This window comes from Dermatophagoides farinae, chromosome 4 (assembly GCF_024713945.1).
Source record: "Dermatophagoides farinae isolate YC_2012a chromosome 4, ASM2471394v1, whole genome shotgun sequence".
Classification (NCBI taxonomy): Eukaryota; Metazoa; Arthropoda; class Arachnida; order Sarcoptiformes; family Pyroglyphidae; genus Dermatophagoides; species Dermatophagoides farinae.
The window spans coordinates 2,838,251-2,858,502 of record NC_134680.1 but is presented as its reverse complement, the minus strand read 5'-3'; the positions used below and the strand labels follow the sequence as shown (position 1 = coordinate 2,858,502).

General features: G+C 28.1%; 1 protein-coding gene across 2 annotated transcripts in view; it reads right to left on the bottom strand.

The window, feature by feature from the left end:
• Nucleotides 1–7,965, bottom strand: part of LOC124500530 (uncharacterized) — a 31,308-nt gene extending 23,343 nt beyond the window's left edge. For both annotated transcript variants that reach the window (XM_075730023.1, XM_075730024.1), the window contains exon 1: nucleotides 7,064–7,965. In XM_075730023.1, coding sequence (XP_075586138.1) covers nucleotides 7,064–7,318 — 255 coding nt within the window. In that variant the 5' untranslated portion in view covers nucleotides 7,319–7,965. The remainder of the gene's footprint in view (nucleotides 1–7,063) is intronic.
• Between the last annotated feature and the right edge of the window lie 12,287 nt (nucleotides 7,966–20,252).

The following is a 20,252-nucleotide window of genomic DNA, read 5'->3' as shown; positions in this document are numbered from 1 at the left end:
CATGAATAAGTGAAAAAAAAAATTATATCTACAGCTACCTGGTATCTTTCTATCTGAATTATTATCTTATTATCATCATCATCATTCATTCATTCATTAATATAAAGTCAATGTTCAATTGTTGTTGGATTTTTACATTTAAAACAACATTAGACAAATTGAACAAACTACTACTGCTGTTGTTGTTGCTGCTGCTGCTGCTGCTGCTGTTGAATATTGATGTAGATTTTTGATGTAAAGATAATAATAAAATTCACTAACGCAGTCGGTGATCGTCAGTCAGTCAGTCAGTTAGTCAATCATTTAAGTTTGTATTAAAAAAAAGCAAACGCGAAAAAAAAATCGAGTAATGAGCAACATGTCCGAATAATAATAATATATACCGCCTAATGTGCGTACCATCATCATCATCATCATCGGTATTTTAGATATACCGAATTTGTCGATTATTATTAACATCGAAATATATGTTTACAATCATCATGTTATATATAAGCATCATTTATTATATGAAGAAAAAAAAACATTCGGGTATGAACAAAAATCAATCTTCGGAACATGTGTGTATGTGTGTGTGTGTGTGTGATATATGTGATACAGGTGTGTCCATTTTGTTTTTTTTTACCAATATTTTTATTTTCAATATGATGATACGAATATGTATCTTTTTCCAATTCGTCTTCAAACACACACACACATACTGAGAATAAATTTTAAATTATATTTTTCATGTTACTTTGCCTTTTTTTTCTCTCTTTTTTCCTTTTCTCTCTGTCCATTGTTGATTTACTGATTCAATATTGATTGTAAAATGTTGTTGTTGTTGTTGTTGTTAATGTTCATTATGGATGATGATGATGAAAATGAATTTCAAATGATTTTTTTTTTGTATTACATGTAAACACACACACACACATACAGTACTCTATTGCTGTTCCATAAGCATTAAATTTTTCTTTCTGTATAAAATACATGAAAGCAGAAATGAAATGATCACACTAATCATCATTATCATTGATTGAACATCATCATTGATCTTTATTCTTTATTTTATACTTACACACACACTCACACACAAACAAAAACACGCATTAAGTCATTATCGTTCTATAGAGAGAATGTTTCGACATTAATTACATGGTTTTAGTTTTAGTTTTAGTTAAAATTTTTGTTTCGCTGTTTGTTTTCATCAAATGATTCAATGATCATATATATATGATATAGTGTTCATAAAGAAGAAGTAGCCAAAAAAAAAACTCATTATAAACACAAATACACATACACACACACAAAGCAAACTCGAAAATATATTTTGTACAGATGGACACATAACAATAACAACAAGCGAAAAAATAAATCTAGATCATCATCATCATCGATTCGATATGGCCACCAATATTTACCATAATTGTTACTGTTTGATCATTCAGTTGGTTCAATTATAATTCAATGTGCGTGTGTGTGTGTGTGTGTATAAGGATCCATCAATAAAAATGGGGAAAAAAAATTTTATTCAATCAATCAATTGATTAATTGATCTGATGAACAAAGAAAAAATAAATAAATCTCTGAATCTATAAGAGATTATGTAATCAAGATTAAAAATAAGGATAAAAATGTTTGTACAAGAAAAAAATAAAAATAAAAATAAAATAAATAATAATAATGACCAATGTGGAAAAACACACGTGCCACACACACAAACACAAACATATTGCGTGCGTGCGTGCGTAATAGGCAAAAAAAAACACGCGTTTCTGATCTATAATAATCTATATTTATATCGGTTTAATATCTTAAAGGTTTCATTTCATTTTTTTTGCCTCATAACAAACATTCAGACCACATCCCACCATCTCATCATAAAAATCATCATCATTGATTGATTGACCATAACAAATCTGTTGTTACTGTTCAATTTCAACATCATCTGTGTGTGTGTGTGTGTGTGTGTATGATCAATTGTCATCATCATCATCATCATAATCATAGAAAATTTTGTATTTTTTTTCTCGATGAAAAAAAAAATACAAATAAACAAAGAACTATTCGAAGAAAGAAGAAAATCATTTTTTTTTTGATGATTATGACATTTTTTTTCAAATCGTTTCGTTTCGTTTTCGTTTTTTTTTTGTTGATTCATAACAACAACAACAACAAAAAACAAAACGAGAACACTATTGTTTTGTTTGTGTGTCACACACACACACTTATTGGTCAGTTTATTGTGGCCTATTTCAATCGCATCCACAACGATAACAATATCAACATCATCATCATCATCATCAATAATCATCACTGGAACATTATTACAATATCACATTTCATCACACACACACACAAACAAATGAATAAATGACATTTCTTTTTTATTTATTTATTTATTGATAAAAATATAGTGTGAAAAAAAAGAAGCATGCGTACAAGCATTCAAACACACACACACACATTCGTGCTTTGTAATCAAAACAAAACAAAATTTTCATTATTTTGTTCAATTTTTGGGCGTCACATACAAACACACACACATGCAAACAAAACAAAAAAGTAATGCACACACCAAAAACACAATTGCCACACACATATGCCAAACACTTCATCATCATCATCATCATAATCATGATCAAATAATGTTGATGATGATGATGGTGGTGGTTTATAGACACTTTTGTATAATAAACAATGAATGAATACACACACACACACATGCATAATTTGATTATAACAAAGAAATTATTTCTGTTGATGATGATGATGATGATTGGCTAACAGCTCACTGAAAAAAAAACATTCTTTGTTCATTCACAGTTATATTGTTTTGTTTTGTGAATATATAATGTTGTCAACAGCAGCAGCAGCAGCGGCAGAAAAAAAGAAATCTAGCTGGTCAAACAGTTTTTTTTATCAAATGGTCACGTTATCATCTTTGTATATCATTCATTCATTCATTCATTCATTTTTTAGCTAAATCCTCTTTTGATTTTTGTTTTCAGCCAAGTAAAAAAAAAATTATGAAAATCAATTTTTTTTTAGAATTGAAAAATTTCAATGAAAATTCGTGATGATATATAAAAAAAAATGAAAGAAAGATGATGTTCATTTTTTTTACTGTTTCATTTTTTACTTTAGCCAAATTCAAATAGAATGTGCATTGTTTGGGATTTTTTTTTGTTGTTGTTTCTTTCGTTTTTATTCATCATCAAATTATCCAAGATGATGATATATTAATCCATGCCCAGATAGAAAGGGGCTTGACCATTTTTTTTTTACAATTTTACCAATGGTCATTTAATGATGCACGTTTTTTTTTGTTTGTTTACTTGTTTGCAATCAAACATAAGAAACGAAAAGCAAAAAAAAATGAAATTCCATTCGGTTCAAATCCATGATGAGTTTTGACCAACAACAACAACAACAACCACCAAAAGAACAAAATTAAACTTGAAATTATCAATAATCTATGGAAACGACAAGTAAATGTATGACACACAGTAGCAGATATCGAAATGTATTTGATTACACATTTACAAACCAATAATTATCTGTTCAAAGATTTTCAAAAAAAAACAACAACATGAATTTCATACATTCAACAACGAATTTGAGAAGAAAGATGAAAAGAGAGATTATTATTTAAAAAAAAAATTTCAGTCAAATTCAACCAAAGAAAAATTTTTTTTTTCAATTCTAAATCTAGATTTATTTATATCACCATCGATCAATCGATCAATCGATATTATTATATATGTCTGGATATGGATCATATCGGATAATTATCATCATCGATGATCATTATTATGAACATGAACATTTTGATTGGTGGTCAGTATTTTTTTTTTTTATTTTTCTGCATTTGCCGCCACATACACACACACACACACACACACACAAATCATCATTTGATTTTTTATCTTAAATAATGATGATCACATCATATCATCTATGATCATTTAGTGATGCTGATGATGATCATGGATGGATAATAATAATAATAATCATCATCATCAACATTGAAGATCTCTCTCTATCTCTCTTTTTGAAGAGATTACCATCACCAATACGGCTCCACTTATTTTATCGCCTGGACACACACACACACAAACAACATAAAATCCAAGACAATTTTTTTTTATTTATCAAAAGCATCGTTGTCATCATCATTATAATCGTTGTTGTTATTCGGTTTTCAAAGATAATTTCGGTAGCATCACACAAAAACATCGCCCGAAAAAAAAACGAAACTGGTTTTTTTTTCTTTATTTCTTTTATCTTTCAGAAGCCAGTGGCTACCCGTGTTGTTGAAAAATATCCAGTATATTCATTCACCACCATCACCAAGTGTGCGTGTAATTTTTAGTATTTTTTTTTTTTTGTTGACCGTGGGGGCGGAGGAGGATGAAAAAATAGGGATGATGATTATAATGAACAAGGTGAACACTATTGAAAAGATAAAAAGAAAAACCTAATCTATCTTCATCATCATCATCATCAACGACAACAACATCTTACCCCTCATTCCTCGCTTCTTGTAGATTACACGCAAATTTTTTTTTTCTTGAAATTTCTCACGCACGAAATTTTCTTTCTTCAAGGTAAAGAAAAAAAAATTTTTTCAATGGCTAAGAAGAAGATACTGAGGAAAAAGAAATTTTTTTTTCTTAAACTTTAACATTTTCATGATCAATTTTTATATCGTCATTTTGATCTTGGTGTGATCTTGATCACAGTAAAAATAAACGAAAGGAATCCATATGTCAAAAACAACAACAACAAAAAAAAGATGTGAACATGGATTTTTTTTTGGTCAATTAATGATAAAGAAGATGACAAAAAAAATTCTAAAGAAAAATCAAACTTAACGTTCAAATTTGGCCACACTTTAAATTTGAAGATGATGTTTTTTTCAATGTCAAAGTTTATGGGAAAAAGGTTTTCTTTTCACTTGCTTACTCAAATCTTTTAAAATGATTCACATTTTCATCAACTCATTACACTACGAAATGACATTCAAATTCTAAAAAAAAAGAGAAAAATCATTTTCCACCAGTGATGGAAACAAAGTGAAAAGAAGAAGAAGAAGAAAAAAAAGTGAAAACATCCAAAATAAAAGGTAAAAGGGAATGCATTTTTTTCTTCTACTTTTATTTCATCATCATTTCACCACTATACATTGAATATTTTGAAATTTTATTTTTTTTTTTTATTCACAAATTTCACTTTTTTTTTCTTTAGTTAGTCATTAGTTTAGTTTTTGCTATTATTATATTGTTGTTGGTGAATAGAACCATAGCAATGGTCGATTGTCCGATTGCGTGTGTGTGTGTGTATGTGTTTTTTATATCTCATCACAAATAAGAAAAACATGAAAAAAATAAAAAGAAATTCCAACTTGTACTTGTTGTTTGTCATTCTCATTCAATAATCATAACTATTCTATTCGTTTTTTTTCTCTCTTATTTTGATCACCAGAATCATACCATTAATTCATTCGATTTGATTTGATTTGATAAAAGAAAAAGAGAAAAGAAAAAAAAATCTTGTCATTTTCCATATCTCTACTACCATCATCATCATCAACATCATCGTTATTATTTTTTTTTAATAACATCTTGCTTTCACACTGTATTGTAATTGTCGATAGAGTACAACAACAACAACAATTGTTCGAATAACAACATCAACAAGAATAACTAGTAATTGTCCAGATGTAAATTTCGGTAGCTCACACACACACACACACACACACACCTGCTTATTATTATTATTATTATTATCAATGATCATTATCATCAAATCAATGGCAACAACAAGAACATTTTCGTACCATACATTTTGGTTATTTATTGAATTCTTATAAATTTTTCATATATACAATCATCATCATCATCATCATCATGGATAATTAACTAACTAACTAACGAACAAACTAAACATTTTGAACTTTGAATTTTTTTTTTCATTCGCTCTAGTTAGTAGTAGTTCCAGTGTTTGCTGTCAATTATCATCATCATCGTCATAATGATAATCACAGAAAAAAATTCTATTCCCTCCTTCCTCTTTTGACGGCAACGAATGTTTGTTCATTTGTACACAAATGATGATATGGTTATTTTTTTTTCTTTTTTTTCGATTCAATGTTTGTGTTTGATCAAATTCCGACAATCAACCATATGAACATCACTACCACCACCACCACCATCAACAACAACAAGCAATATTTATTCTATATAAGTTGGTCCTGTGTGTGTGTACATTTATTGGGTAATAATTCGATCCTCATCATCGATTCTATCGATTACATGATGTGTGGCAATTGGAAAGAAAAAACAATCAAAGTGAAAAATCATTCGATTCTGTCGGAGTGTGTGTGTGTGTGTGTGGTTTTTATTTGTTAGCATTAGATTTGTCATTCGATAATTATTTGATTGGCCGGAACCAATAATATATAACATAAATTAAGGAGACGAAAAAATATAATTTTTTTCAATTTCAATTTCGGATTAAAATAGAAATTTTTTCTTATTTTTTGTTATTAGTTAAAATAGTTACGATTAACTTGTGTGTGTGTGTGTGTGTGTGTGTGCCTTAAAATTAACCCCTACACACTCAATATACCATATGTTTGTTGAAATTTCCAGATCATTCTGTTGTTTTTGTTGTTGTTGATCGATTAATGATGATAATAATGATCATTATCAATGGAAAAAATATGGAGTAAAAAAAAATATGCAAACAAATATTCTTGAATTCAAACAAAAAATGCCGCTATTTTTATTCAAATAAATGAATGAATGAAATAGAATGGATTCAATGAATGGATCCATTGCATTCAAAACAACAACAACAACAACAACAAAAATCAAGAATCAATGGAAAATATATAAATATTACTACATCATAAAGTAATTTAGCCGAAAAAAAAGTTTGAAATGAATCAAGTTGTTTTGCGTTAGTTTATGTGTATGTTATAAATATAAACAAAGGCAATAATGTACAAATTTTTTTTCTTTATTTCAAGTAAATTATGATTAGTGAATGAATCAATAATGTTATTACTACTTACATCATCATCATTGAGCAATGAATAAACTTCTAGACGATCCAAACGTATTGTACCTTGGAATGGTAAGAAACAGGTACCTTTACGTATTAATTGATTACTGTAAACACAAACACCGGATTCGGTTTCTGTTTTCTTTTCTGTTGCATTTTGTTGTCGACTTTTGATATTTTTCAATCCATTTATAAGATGTAGATAGGAATCTTTTGGCCGTAACATTAGGCTAAATTCTGATGGTATTAATACGCAGGTTTCCATTTTTTTTTTTAATTTATTTATTCTATTTTAGGTTTCGTACAGATGAATAAGAATATGATGAACTAATTGGCCAAATGAACACGAAATGTGGTAATCACACACACACAAACAAACAAACACACAGTACACATCAATAACAATAAACACAATATAACAACATTCACTTGAGCACATACAAAAAACTGATGAAACAATTAGAAAGAAAAAATTTTCAAACCATAAAAATCAATAAATTCAATGGCTAACAATTATTACATCATCGATGACTATATCAAATTAAATCTGTAGAGATAGCGAGAAAAGGAACAAAAAAAAGAGACACACCCATTGATTGATATGAAACACAAACGCACACACAAACACATTTAATTCGAATTTAGAAAAAAAAATTAAAATTAAATCGATGATGATGAAATCAAATAAAACTAAATCAAGAATCAATCAAAAGCCAAAAACAAAACTGTATAGCTCATCCATATTACACGACACATAAACACAAAAAAGATCGATCGATATACGTCGTCGTAATCGTCGTCCAACATGGACTAGTTCTCAAAGTGTTCTGTGTGTGTGTGTGTGGCGGCCACCAAAAATCTGTATTAGAAATTTGCTTGATCTTTTTTTTTTCTTTTCTTTACAACGTTGTTGATGATGATAAACACTATTGAACATCGGCAAAAATAATAGAAAAAAAAACACTAAATAATAATGTTCACAATGAGTAGTGGTTGCGGTGGTTGTTACGATTCATAAAGATCATGTGTTATGGTGTATGGTATGATATGATGATGATGGTTGATGGTGGTGGTGGTGGTGGTGGTGGTGGCGGCACTTTTTTCTCTCTCACATTACCTTTTTCATTCTCTCTATTCAAGTGTCTTTTTTTTCTCATTCAATCACTACAAATATTATTTTGTGTTTGAAAGGTGGAGCCTAATTGTTCTGTTTCAATTTTTTTTTCACCTTTTTCTTTTTATATTTTTAGTTTTTCATTCTATTTTTTTTTCGTTCAATATGCATTGATGATTTGTTGTTAGTTGTATAAGATAAACAACAAAAACAACAGTAAATTTTACATTTGCGCGTGCCTTTTTTGTTCAAATTCTGTGTATATGTGTGCGTGATTCATCGATTGATGCTTTTATTGGTCGTTGTAGTTATTGTCGGCCCCTCCCCATTTTCTAGCCCATCCATAATGTCATATAAATAAACGTACACTATGAACGAAAGATTGGCTCCACCCATTATTTTATATATTATTATCCAATATGACACACACGCACACACACGATAGTTTGTTTGGAGAGAAAGAAAAAAACAATCCATAGAATAAGTCAAGAAAGGCACCTTATTGATTTAACATCATTCATTCATTCATTCATTGATTAGTGGTTTCATATATATGTATATGGCGCCAAATTTTGGTTCCTAAAATTGATTTGATCTAATTATACGATTATGATGTGACATTTAAGTGATCAAAAGAAAAAAAATTATTCAATCCAACATAGAACACAATCAAACATTGGAAATTCATAGAGAAAAAAAGGGCGATGATATTTGTGCACATTGCAAAAATTGCATGTGTGTGTGTGTGTGTGACATTCATTCATTTATGCAGCCTACCTATTTGGATAACCAAATATGAATTTTTTTTTCAAAATTCAAATATTTTCTTTCTCTGTGTATGTGTGTGTGTGTGTGTGTGGGCGGTAATTATTACATACGTCTGTAATCGAATGTATTTGTCAATCAAAAAAAAAAAAAAAAAAAAATTCTGTTCATTGATAATTGATGACATTTGACATAACATTATACATTGTTAGAAAAAAAAATGAAAAAAATAAATTGATTGTGGAGCAAATAACAACAACAACAACAACAAAAAAAATTTAACTTTTGAATTTGAATGCTGCTCTATAGCATACACCATCATTGTCATCATCCGAATTAATTGTTCCATGTTCTCATGTTATATGAATGACAAAACTATATCAAAAGATCACACAATTCAAGTTCATTCATGTTTCATAATTCCAAAATGTCATCATCATCATCATCATTATCATTATCATCATTTTTGTTTATTGTTACAGAAATGGTACAGTGATAAAATGTGTGCATCAGTCTAGAACAATGATGATAATAATTATTTCATCATCACCATTGTGTGTGTGTGTGTGTATTAACCTTGACACCTAGATACGACAAATTGACAAATTTTAAATAAAATTTTCTGGGAAAAAATTACAGATGATGTGCCATGTTACCTAGTTTCACACGCACACACACACACCTAGTTGATAATGTGATGAAGATGATCACAAATTCATTCTGTTTTTTTTTTTGAATGAATGAATGAAAAAAAATGTCGCCTACATCGATTATAATCATATATCGAGCATTAAAATCTGAAAATGAAAACAAAATTGATGAAATACTTTCTTTTTGAATTTAGAATTTTAAATTTAGAATAGAATACATTTGTTTATTGCTGTTGTTGTTAATTGAATTGTTTTCATGTCAATCAATGATCAACGGTTTTGTTCTGATTTTCTTTTCTATAGAAATGCGTAGGCGTTTTGATGATCATCATCATACACCATAATCATAGTCTATTTAATGACATAATAATCATCCGTATATTTTAAATGAAAAACAATTTTCAATTTCAATTTAAATTTCTTTGAATTTTCTTTGTTTGTTTGTTTGTTTCATCTTTGTTTCAAGTTTTACCATCCCAAAAAAAATTTCTTTGAATTTTCTTTGTTTGTTTGTTTGTTTCATCTTTGTTTCAAGTTTTACCATCCCAAAAAAAAATACTGTACTTTCATTTTTTTTGTTTCGTTTTTCCTAATTCACATTTTCCATTATACAGTATGCAATTTTTTTTGTCACCTGTGTATATATTGAGAAAGTATGGCTTTTTTTGAATGAAAAAAAAATTGCATGAATTTTTTTTTCAGGGCGTAATCGAAAAAAAAAATTTGAAATTAAACATAATCTAATAATGTTTATCTCAACATCTCACTATCGGATGATTACAAATTCACATACACACACACACACCTTACCTTATCGTACATTATTCGTCAGAAAAATATTTTTTTTTCTCTTTTTACCATTACATTCGGTGGAAAATCTGTTTCTAAATGATTTTTTTTTCTATCGGATCTCTAGTTGTTAATTCATTCAAGTTTTCACACAAATTATATACTGGCTACAAAACATCATTTAATCATAATTCATTCTTGACTTTGAAAATTTCTATGATTAAATAATGAGATAATGATTTGTTTGTTTTTTTTCTATCAAAAAAAAAAAAAAAAAATCATTCATTCAATTCCAAATAGAATTCATTATTCATTTATTCATCTTACAAAAAATAAAAATAAAAATACATGAAATCATCGTCATTCAGAAACCCATCATTATCAGAAACATTTTGTTTTTGTAATATGTAGTTGATGAAATGATGAATTCCAGAATGAATGGTTAGGCAAATCTAAATATGTTTTGATTTCTACAAATGGAAATCAAATTTCAAATCGAATTCCATTTAATTGATTTATATCGTTGAGTTTCTTTTTCTTTTTTTTTTGTTCAAGATTTATTGATCTTAATCGGTTTTGTTCGTTTGTTTGTTTTGAAATTTGGATTATATCAATCAGTGTTTCTTAACCACTGAAATTCTGGACATGTCCATACTAAATCCAAATGTATTGTAACCTTAATTATCGATTGTCGTCCAATCATTTCGTTGATGAGATGTTCAGCTGTTTAATGATTTTTGTTTTTTTTTGCTAAATTAATGAATGAATTCAATTTGATTTGAATTGATTTTTTTTTCGTTATAAATAAAAATAAAAACAAACATGTAAACAAAATTGATAAACAAATCTGATCACATTTTTGATAAGAATTTTATTTGTCATTACAATCATTATCATCATCATGCTTAAAGGGGATATCAAGATTTAACGGATCAAAAAAAAAACAGAGAAAAACAATCAAACAATTGGTAATCAACATTGATGTTGATGATGATGATCATGATGACAACATCAAGATAGTGAACTTTTTATTTTGTCAGAAAAAAAAGTTTTTGTGAAAACACGAAAAAAACTGATAAAAATGGTGATTTAATTCGATTCGATTTGATTCACGCTAAAATTGTTCGATTCAATTCATGGGCGCCTAATTATTTATTGTGTTTTTTTTCTTGTTGCTAATGTTGTTGGCTAAAATCATCATTAACTACTATCAGAAAAGAAAATAAAATCAACCAATCAACTATTCATCAGTGTGTGTTTAAGCTTTTGAAATCATTTAAATGGATTCGAAAAAAAGCAAAAAAAAAATTCCATTGAAAATAGTCTGATGATGATGATTATTATTATAAAATCAATGATAGAATTCTGGACGTAGAACAAAACCATCATCATTTTTTCTGATTACAAAATCATCGATTATCGATCATAATGAACAGAATCGGCAAACAAAATTTGTTGATCATCAATAATTAAAGATGATAAACTTTTTTTTCATCCCATTCATTCATTGATTATTCCATCTATGAATATAGAATATTATTTGAATTTTTTTTTAAATTTATTTTGAGTGAAAACATAATTAAATGTCATGCCCAATATGGATCTAGATCAATTGATAATTATAATGAAACCAATGAAGATAATGATGAGCTGATCAAATCACTTATCCAGTTACCATGTTAGTGTATTTGACCTTTTTTTTGTTACCCCCTCATCATTCTTTTCTTTTTTTCGTGATGCTTCAAAATGATGATGATGAAGATGATTGATCATTTTCAATTGACCAATAATCATCAATCCAAAATGTTTTGCTTGAAATTGGATTTAATCTTTGGTGGTTGTTGTTGTTGTTTTTTTCTATATTACTTTTTTTGATGATTTTCTCACACACATATATATATCGATCAGAGAGAAAAAGAATAAGAGTAGGCTACTTGTCTTTAACAGAAAAAAAATTGATTTGAAATTTATCCAATCTGTTTATAAGCGTGTGTGTGAAGGGAACATTGTGGGGATACATATCGTAGAAACAAATTGACTTTTGACCACACGAATAAATGATCAAAAGTCGACTACGACGACGACGACAACGACCACGATGATGATGATTCTCATACTCAAATGGAATACACATTTCTTTTACAATTTGACACACACACACACACACACACATACAAACACAAGATGAATTAGTTGTTCGAGAAAAAAAATTTAAAAAAAAGCAGAAAAAGAATGAAATTCGATGAAATAAACGATGATGATGAACAAAATCATTCATTTATTTATTCATTCACATTCAATGTCGGTACTCTCAGTATTTGATAGTAGAAAAAAAGATTTTCAATTCAATGAAACTTTGAAAAGACACAAAGAGAGAGAGAGAGAGAAAACAAAAATTAATTACTTTCACGAACCTGAAAAAAAATTTGAATTGCCATTGATCAATCTTTCTCTCTGTCTCTCTCTCTCACAAACACACACATATGCACACAGTGCAAAAAAAAAATTCTAATTCCATAGAATATCAATGATTATTCATATTGTATAAATGGACATCATCATCATCATCATCAACAACAACAACAAGTCTCAAACCAAGAAAAAAATAATAACACCGATAAGAAAACCGATCTGATTGTCTTAGATCTATTTCATTATTAGTGTATATATAATAAAATGGTACTTGGTAGCCTCTTCAGAATATTTTCACATAGCTCAATTTCATTGATTAATTATCATATATCGTTGTGTGTGTGTGTGTGTGTGTGTTTTGTTTGCATGCTTTAGAATATAATGAAACCAAAAAAAAAAAGTTTATTTATTATAACCGACAAAAAAAAATTGATAGCAGATGCAAAAAAAAATGGAATAGAATACCATTCAGATCGTCAAAGGGATAATAATTTATCCATTTCATTCATTCATGGTCATTCATTCTTTAGCCAAAGTTTGGTTTCGAATAATGAAATCGGCAAAAAGATTTCCAATTTTTAGATAGATTTTTTTTTGATGTTTATATTTTCAACAGTGATGATGATGATGATGATGAGAAATCTTCATTCACAAGAAGTCGGAATTTATTCATAAACAAAGTGACTGATATCTTTATTTTTTTTCACTAACATTATTATATTTCTATGTATATAGTGTGATTATTAATTGTTTCTAATCAAAATGATGATGATGATGATGATGATTACCATCATAAATTATATATAAATCTTTGGAGGGGAAAAAGAAAAATAAAAGAAAACAGTGTCAGCCAGTTGTTGAAAAATAGATCGTGAAAACCACAACAAAATTACTAAAAACTAAACCATAAATGATTGGAATGAAATTAAGCAAAAGAAGCAGCTTTGAAAAATAAAATCTGGTCAAATTGAGATCATGCAATTAACCTTTTTTTTGGCAATTGAATCTTTTTTCTTCAATTTTATACAATCAAATCATTACTATTATGAAGTAAAAATGCAGATGACCACGTGGCACGTGATACAATCATTCTCGTGATAATGATGATCATGATTATTACTGGAATTTTTAAAACTAAAAAAAAAGAAAAGAAATCATCTGCCATCGTTACTCAGAAAAAAAAACAAATGTGACATTGACATTTACATACGAGAGACAAAAAACGGTCATCGCGGTCGTTGGTCGAATGAGTTGGTTTCATCATTTAGAATTTGAACCAATGTTTTTTGGTTTTTTTTTTGGAGATTGTAACTAATTATCTTGATGTTAAAAAAGCATTACCAATCTTTGACTGACCTTGTAATGAGATTATATTGAAGAAAAAAATTGATCGACAAAAATTTTTTTTCGGTCAATTTCGTTGAATAACCAATCTATGATTATGATGATGATGATGAAAATAACAATTTTCTATTCTAATCATTGGTCGAGTTAAAAATTGATACGTTTTATTTTTTGCCACTATGATACAACAACAAAATTCGAGCTCCTGTTTTATTAATGACGATGAGATTAATTAGTTTGGTCATTTTGATCGCAAAAGTCCATTTGAAAGTAACTTCACCGAAAAAAAAGGTCGACCATTCAATTCAATAAAACGGTCATTCTCTCAGTGTGTGTGTGTGTGTGCGTGTTTGTGTGTGGGCAGGTGATCCCTTCACCCTAGGATTGATCTCTTTACCATTTGTTTTTAGTGTTGTTGTTTTTGGTGATTAAATGTGAATGGACAATCATTAAGCAGATTGAAGCGAAAAAAAAATCCTGGTTGTGATCTTTTGATGTGCGTATGTGTGTGATGTTGAACTTTGAAAAGTTTTTTATTTAAAGAAAATGGACCAAATTCTCGAATTATTCTTATTGGCTAAAGTAGGAATTCAATTCAAAATATGGTGAATTAAGTTTTTTTTCAAATCCTATTTATATTATTATTATTATTATCATGATGGCATTGAAAAGAAATTTGCGGCTTCGAAAAAAAAACATTGGTAATTTGAAAAATTTTGAATATAAAATTTTTTGCTGCATCAATTTTGGTATAAACAAAAAAAAATTGGGGACTAGATTTTTTTTTCGTTGATTATCAAATCCCAACAATAATGGTTGGTTGATTAGTTGGTTGTTTGACCGGTGATTAAATCATTTATCAAGATGAACTTGTCCAATCGAAACCAAAAACCAAATCATTTCTTGATTCATTATCATATTTTCGATTCTTCCACATTTATTCATCGTAAGAGAGAAAAGCTGCTTTTTTATCATCATCATCATCATCATCATCATCATCATCATCACAATGGTCATTGTCCATTCATTTTTTCTTTGCTGACCTTTACTGGAACATTATAACAAACATAATTCTTTTCTGATAATTTTTTTTTGCAATTCAATTCAAAAGTTTTTTTTTAAAAAAATAAGAACAAAAGTGTCTCTTCTGTGGTGGTCATCTATTAGATAGATATTCAGGTTGATTGCACCTGGACACCCAACAAAAAAAACAAAACAACAACTCAAAGATGGGCAAAATAACTTTATCTTTTCTTTAAAAAAAAACTATAATACATTAACATGAACATTTTTCGAGATGATGATTTGATTTTTTTTTGGTTATTACAACAACAACAAAAAAAATTTATTTCTAAAAAAGAAAAAAGATTCTTGATTACCATAGTCGTCGTCAACATTGTCGTCGTTCGTTCATTGTCAATTCAGTTTTTTTGGTTTTTTTTACCCATCACCTGTCCCCGTGAATGATGATGATGACCCAACGTGAAACTATGATCATCATCATCATCATGGTATAGGTACGTGTTGCGTTTTTTTTTCAAAAAGAAAATTAATGAATGGTTGGAAAAAATACACAGATACAAAAATATCATCTAGTTTAGCAAGTAAACCATGATGGTGTGGTGATACATCATTCTTGTTGTTGGTGGATAATAATAATAATAATAATAATTTTTTACAACATTGTATAATGTTGTATTATTATTAGTTGGTTAATTAGTAGTGTGTAAGTATGATTCAGATTGTTTTCCTCTCTGCTTTTACAATTATCAATCTAACAAACAAATGTTGACGAATACATTATTATTGTGATATCATTTTCTTTTTTGTAGTAAAAAAAAAAATAAAAAATAAAATTAAAAATCTTTGATTCCAGCTGGCTTCATAATAAATACAGGTAGCTAAATACAAGCGCTGTTTGCTCATCACCATCAATTCAGAACATGAACATTTTTTTCTATTTGTGCTCTGGTTAATGATTAATAAAATCGCGTGTCTGGTGGAAAAAAAAAATTTCCAATGTTGTAATCGTTAATTGGTCAATCGTAATGGACAATTTTAAAAAAAAACCACACCAACAGATCATGAAAAATGATCATTCCTTTTGAATTAGGAAACACACACACACACACATACACAATAAAATAAAATAAAATCAGAGTGAAAAAAACCAACGACAATTGTTGATGATGAAAAAAAAATCTAAATCTTTAGTAATCAAAAAAAAAAAAAAATCAGATGTCAAGGATTATGCACGCAAATGTAGACTGTAAAAATAAAAATATAAAACACATTTCATTGACAACGACAACTATCAACGACATCTGAAAATGTTTTTGGACAATTAATTTAAATATATAAATATTCTAGTGCTTCAATCACTTTTGGAAAAAAAAATCAAAAATCATTCGAAAATTTTTGTTTTAGATTTACGTTTATCTAATATGTTTTACATGTTGTTATAAAATTGTACAACCATCCATTTCTTAATCTTCCAAATCATAATGATGATGACCATCCATTTATTCACATCAATTGGGCATATGGTCTACGGGGAGAATATCAAAAGCAAAAAAAAAAAAAAAACAAAAACAACATTCATTATCGAATGAAATAAAGTTTGTTTTTTATTTATCATCATTGAATAGGGTGACATGATTGAATTTGAGAAAAAAAATCGAATAGCAGATGTCCAATGTGTGTCTGTGTGTGTGTGTGTGTGTGTGTGTGTGTGTGTAATTCGGGTAATCTCTTTCTCTCGATATTTCATAAACACAAGTATCAAAAGATGCGGATCAAATGAATGTAAAAAATAATTTCCAACCATTTCATTTCATTAGATAACAAAAGGAGAAGCCAAAAAAAAAACATATGCCAACTGAGATGACCAAATTATTGTAAATTTTGGAATTTATTTTTGTTTGTTTGTTCATCAATCAATCAACACAATCAGGTAGTGATGTAATTTTTTCCAGTAATAATTTTGTTTGCTATACTTAAATAGCCTCGAATATATTGATCGATTGATGATTATTATAATGATAATGATGATGAGTATTGAAATTGGTCATCACAATTTTTTAATGATTATTACAGAACTTGAATCGATGCCGACATAATTTTTTTTCAACTAAAAAAATAATGATCAAAAAATTTGGATCAATATCGATATTGATTGCCAGATGATATATTAATCACCAAACAATCAATTCGGAATGAAAAATACCATCATCATCATCATCATCATTTGAACCCGGACTAAAAACAATTCTTATCCATGTTTTTTATCAAAAAAAAAAAAAAAATTTCAATATTGTGGTGACGTGATAGCAAATGATTGTTGCCATTATGGACTGAAATAGAAATATATTATATTTCCACCACCATCACAAAAAAAATTACCGGATTTTAAAGAAAAAAAGACAATATAGAACACACACAAATGAGCGAGAGAAATCTAGTGAAAATTATTATCTTGAATAACATCAATTATCATCATATCAGATCTTTATATATTATTTTTTGGTCGGTCAAATTTTTTTTTCACTCAATTGCTACTGGCAATTCAGTAAACTACAGCAACATTTATAACACACACACGCACACAAACGAAAATCTAACAATAAATGAAATGAAAAAAGAAAAATCAGTTTCTTTTTTCTTTGGTCACCTGTGTCTATGTGTCAACTTTTTATTCTGTTTTAGTTTCACAACAACAACAACAACAACAACACGGGGTTGAAAATGTTATGTATATGTGATAGGAAAATTGAAAATTTACATGCAAGTTTTTGTTTCAACATCATCATTGTAGATTTGATCATATCATTATTATCGAACGAACAAACTAACGACGATGGGTCATTCGGCAAAAAAAAAGATTAAATATTGTGAAAAGAAAGAATCAGAAAAAAAGAAATAAAATTAAATACATCTCCAAAAGAAAAAGTAGAAGAAGAAGAAAAAAAATGTCTCATTTTTTTTCTGGAGACATTTCGATCATGTCGTGATCATCATCATTGCTTTCTTGACCGACAATTGATGACCGGCGGCAAATAATGTTCAATTACGCTGTTGCTGCTGTTGTTGTTGTTGTTGTTGTTGTCAATTGATTTCATTTTCAACATAAACACTAGAAAAGACTACTAAATTGTACCATTCTCACACACACACACACACATATCATCATTCATTCATTTTAAAAAAGTATTTTCTTTGGTTGTCTCTTTGTTTCTAAAATTGTTGAATGAAGAAGATGAAAATAAAAATAATAATCATAATAAAAAAAATGGCTCTAGGCATCATCATCATCATCATCATCAGTATGATAATTATACTGTGCTAGTTGAGGATGCTAACTAAATGTGTTGCCCAAGATAACCAACGATATTAGCAAGTGAAAAAGTTTAAAGAATACTTTTGAAACAAAAAAAAACTGAAAAACAAATGGTGGGAAACAGGAAATAAATTCTTTAGTGGCTTACCTGAATAGTAGTAGAATAGTAAAGATATATATATAGTTAGGCTAGATAGACGAATGATAAGAAAGATAGAATTTACCAAATGTTGATGATGATGATGATGATGATCGTCTTAATCAATGGTCATCATCATCATCATCATCGTTGTCGTCGTTGTGGCATAATCTTCATCGTCAAAAAAAGTAGTTGATAATCATTAAATAAAACGAAGAAGAAGACCCTGTGTATATATGGTGAATGAAATGGAATAAAAACAAAAACTTAGCTAAACTAAAACCCAAATTGAGGTCTTTAAAAGAAAAATGATTTTTTCTTGTCCAACATTCAACTTCATTATCATTATTGTTAGTGGTTGAAAAATTGCCTCTGGTCTTTGGTTTGGTTTCGTATTAATTATTGTCAAAAAAAAAATTGAATTATCGAACAATTCTTCATCTGGTCAAAATTTTTATGAATCATAGTTTAACGTATGTGATTAAGTGAAAGAAAAACTAACAACCGATGTAGTAAAATTTAAGAATTTATTTGTCTTTATTGAAACATTGAAACAATCATAATTGCTGCTTTTTTTCAAAAAAAAAAAAAAAATTATCAACAATAAACGAAAAAAAAAATAATGATGACCATTGAAATTCAATTTCAATCCTAGTGCATAAAACAAAACAAAACAAAACAAAAAAATCTAATCACTGCAAATCATCATCATATGATGATGAATTTAAATAAAAAAAAAAGTGTAAAAGAAAATAATTTGTCCAAAAAACGAGATGGATGAATTGAGAATTTAAAATTTTTTCCGAATCGTAATTATTTTTAACGAACAAATAGCATGACAACAATAACAAAATAATAATAAAAAAAACAATTAACAATTAAAATTTCTTGAATAAAAGTTACGAAAAAAAAATGAAATGAAATTTATGATTTTCGTTTCTCTTTTTTATTTTTTTTTTCCATATAACCCTATATATACTATAGTTAATCAAGTGTGTAATTTTTTTTTTACATCGCTATTTCTTCACGCTGTGTGGTGTCGTCCAGTGTTTTTTTTTTTTTTTTTTTTTTTTTTTGTAATAAATGTGATATATCAAATTGTCATTGGACAACCACTGTCCAGATGAAACAGAAAAAAAAGAAAAAGAAAAACTAATTATTTCTTCTGATAAACGATTGGATATTATTATCATCATCATCATCATCAACATTTCCGTTTTGTTTTTTCTTTGGACAAAACAAAACAAAACAAAACAAAAAACGAAAGAAAGAAAAATTCAATGTCATGTGAAGAACATTTTGATGATGATAATGATAATGATTTCTATACATCTATGTGTATGTTCAAATCTGCAAAAAAAAATTTCTAGAATGAAAATAACATGAGTACGTAATGCGACAATTATCATCATTTTGTTTTTTTTTTTTTGCTTGACTTTGCCTAATGTTGCAATGATGATGATGGTGATGATGATGATGATCGTTTGTTGTTGTTGTTGTATGAGCAATTAATTGCCATGATGATTTTTTTTTCACTGTTTTAAAACATTTAAAATAAGAGGTGTGTATGGTGTATAGTGTGTGTGTGTGTGTGTTTGTGTTTTTAAGTCAATTATCAATTGTGAGAAGAAAGAAACAGTCATCATTATT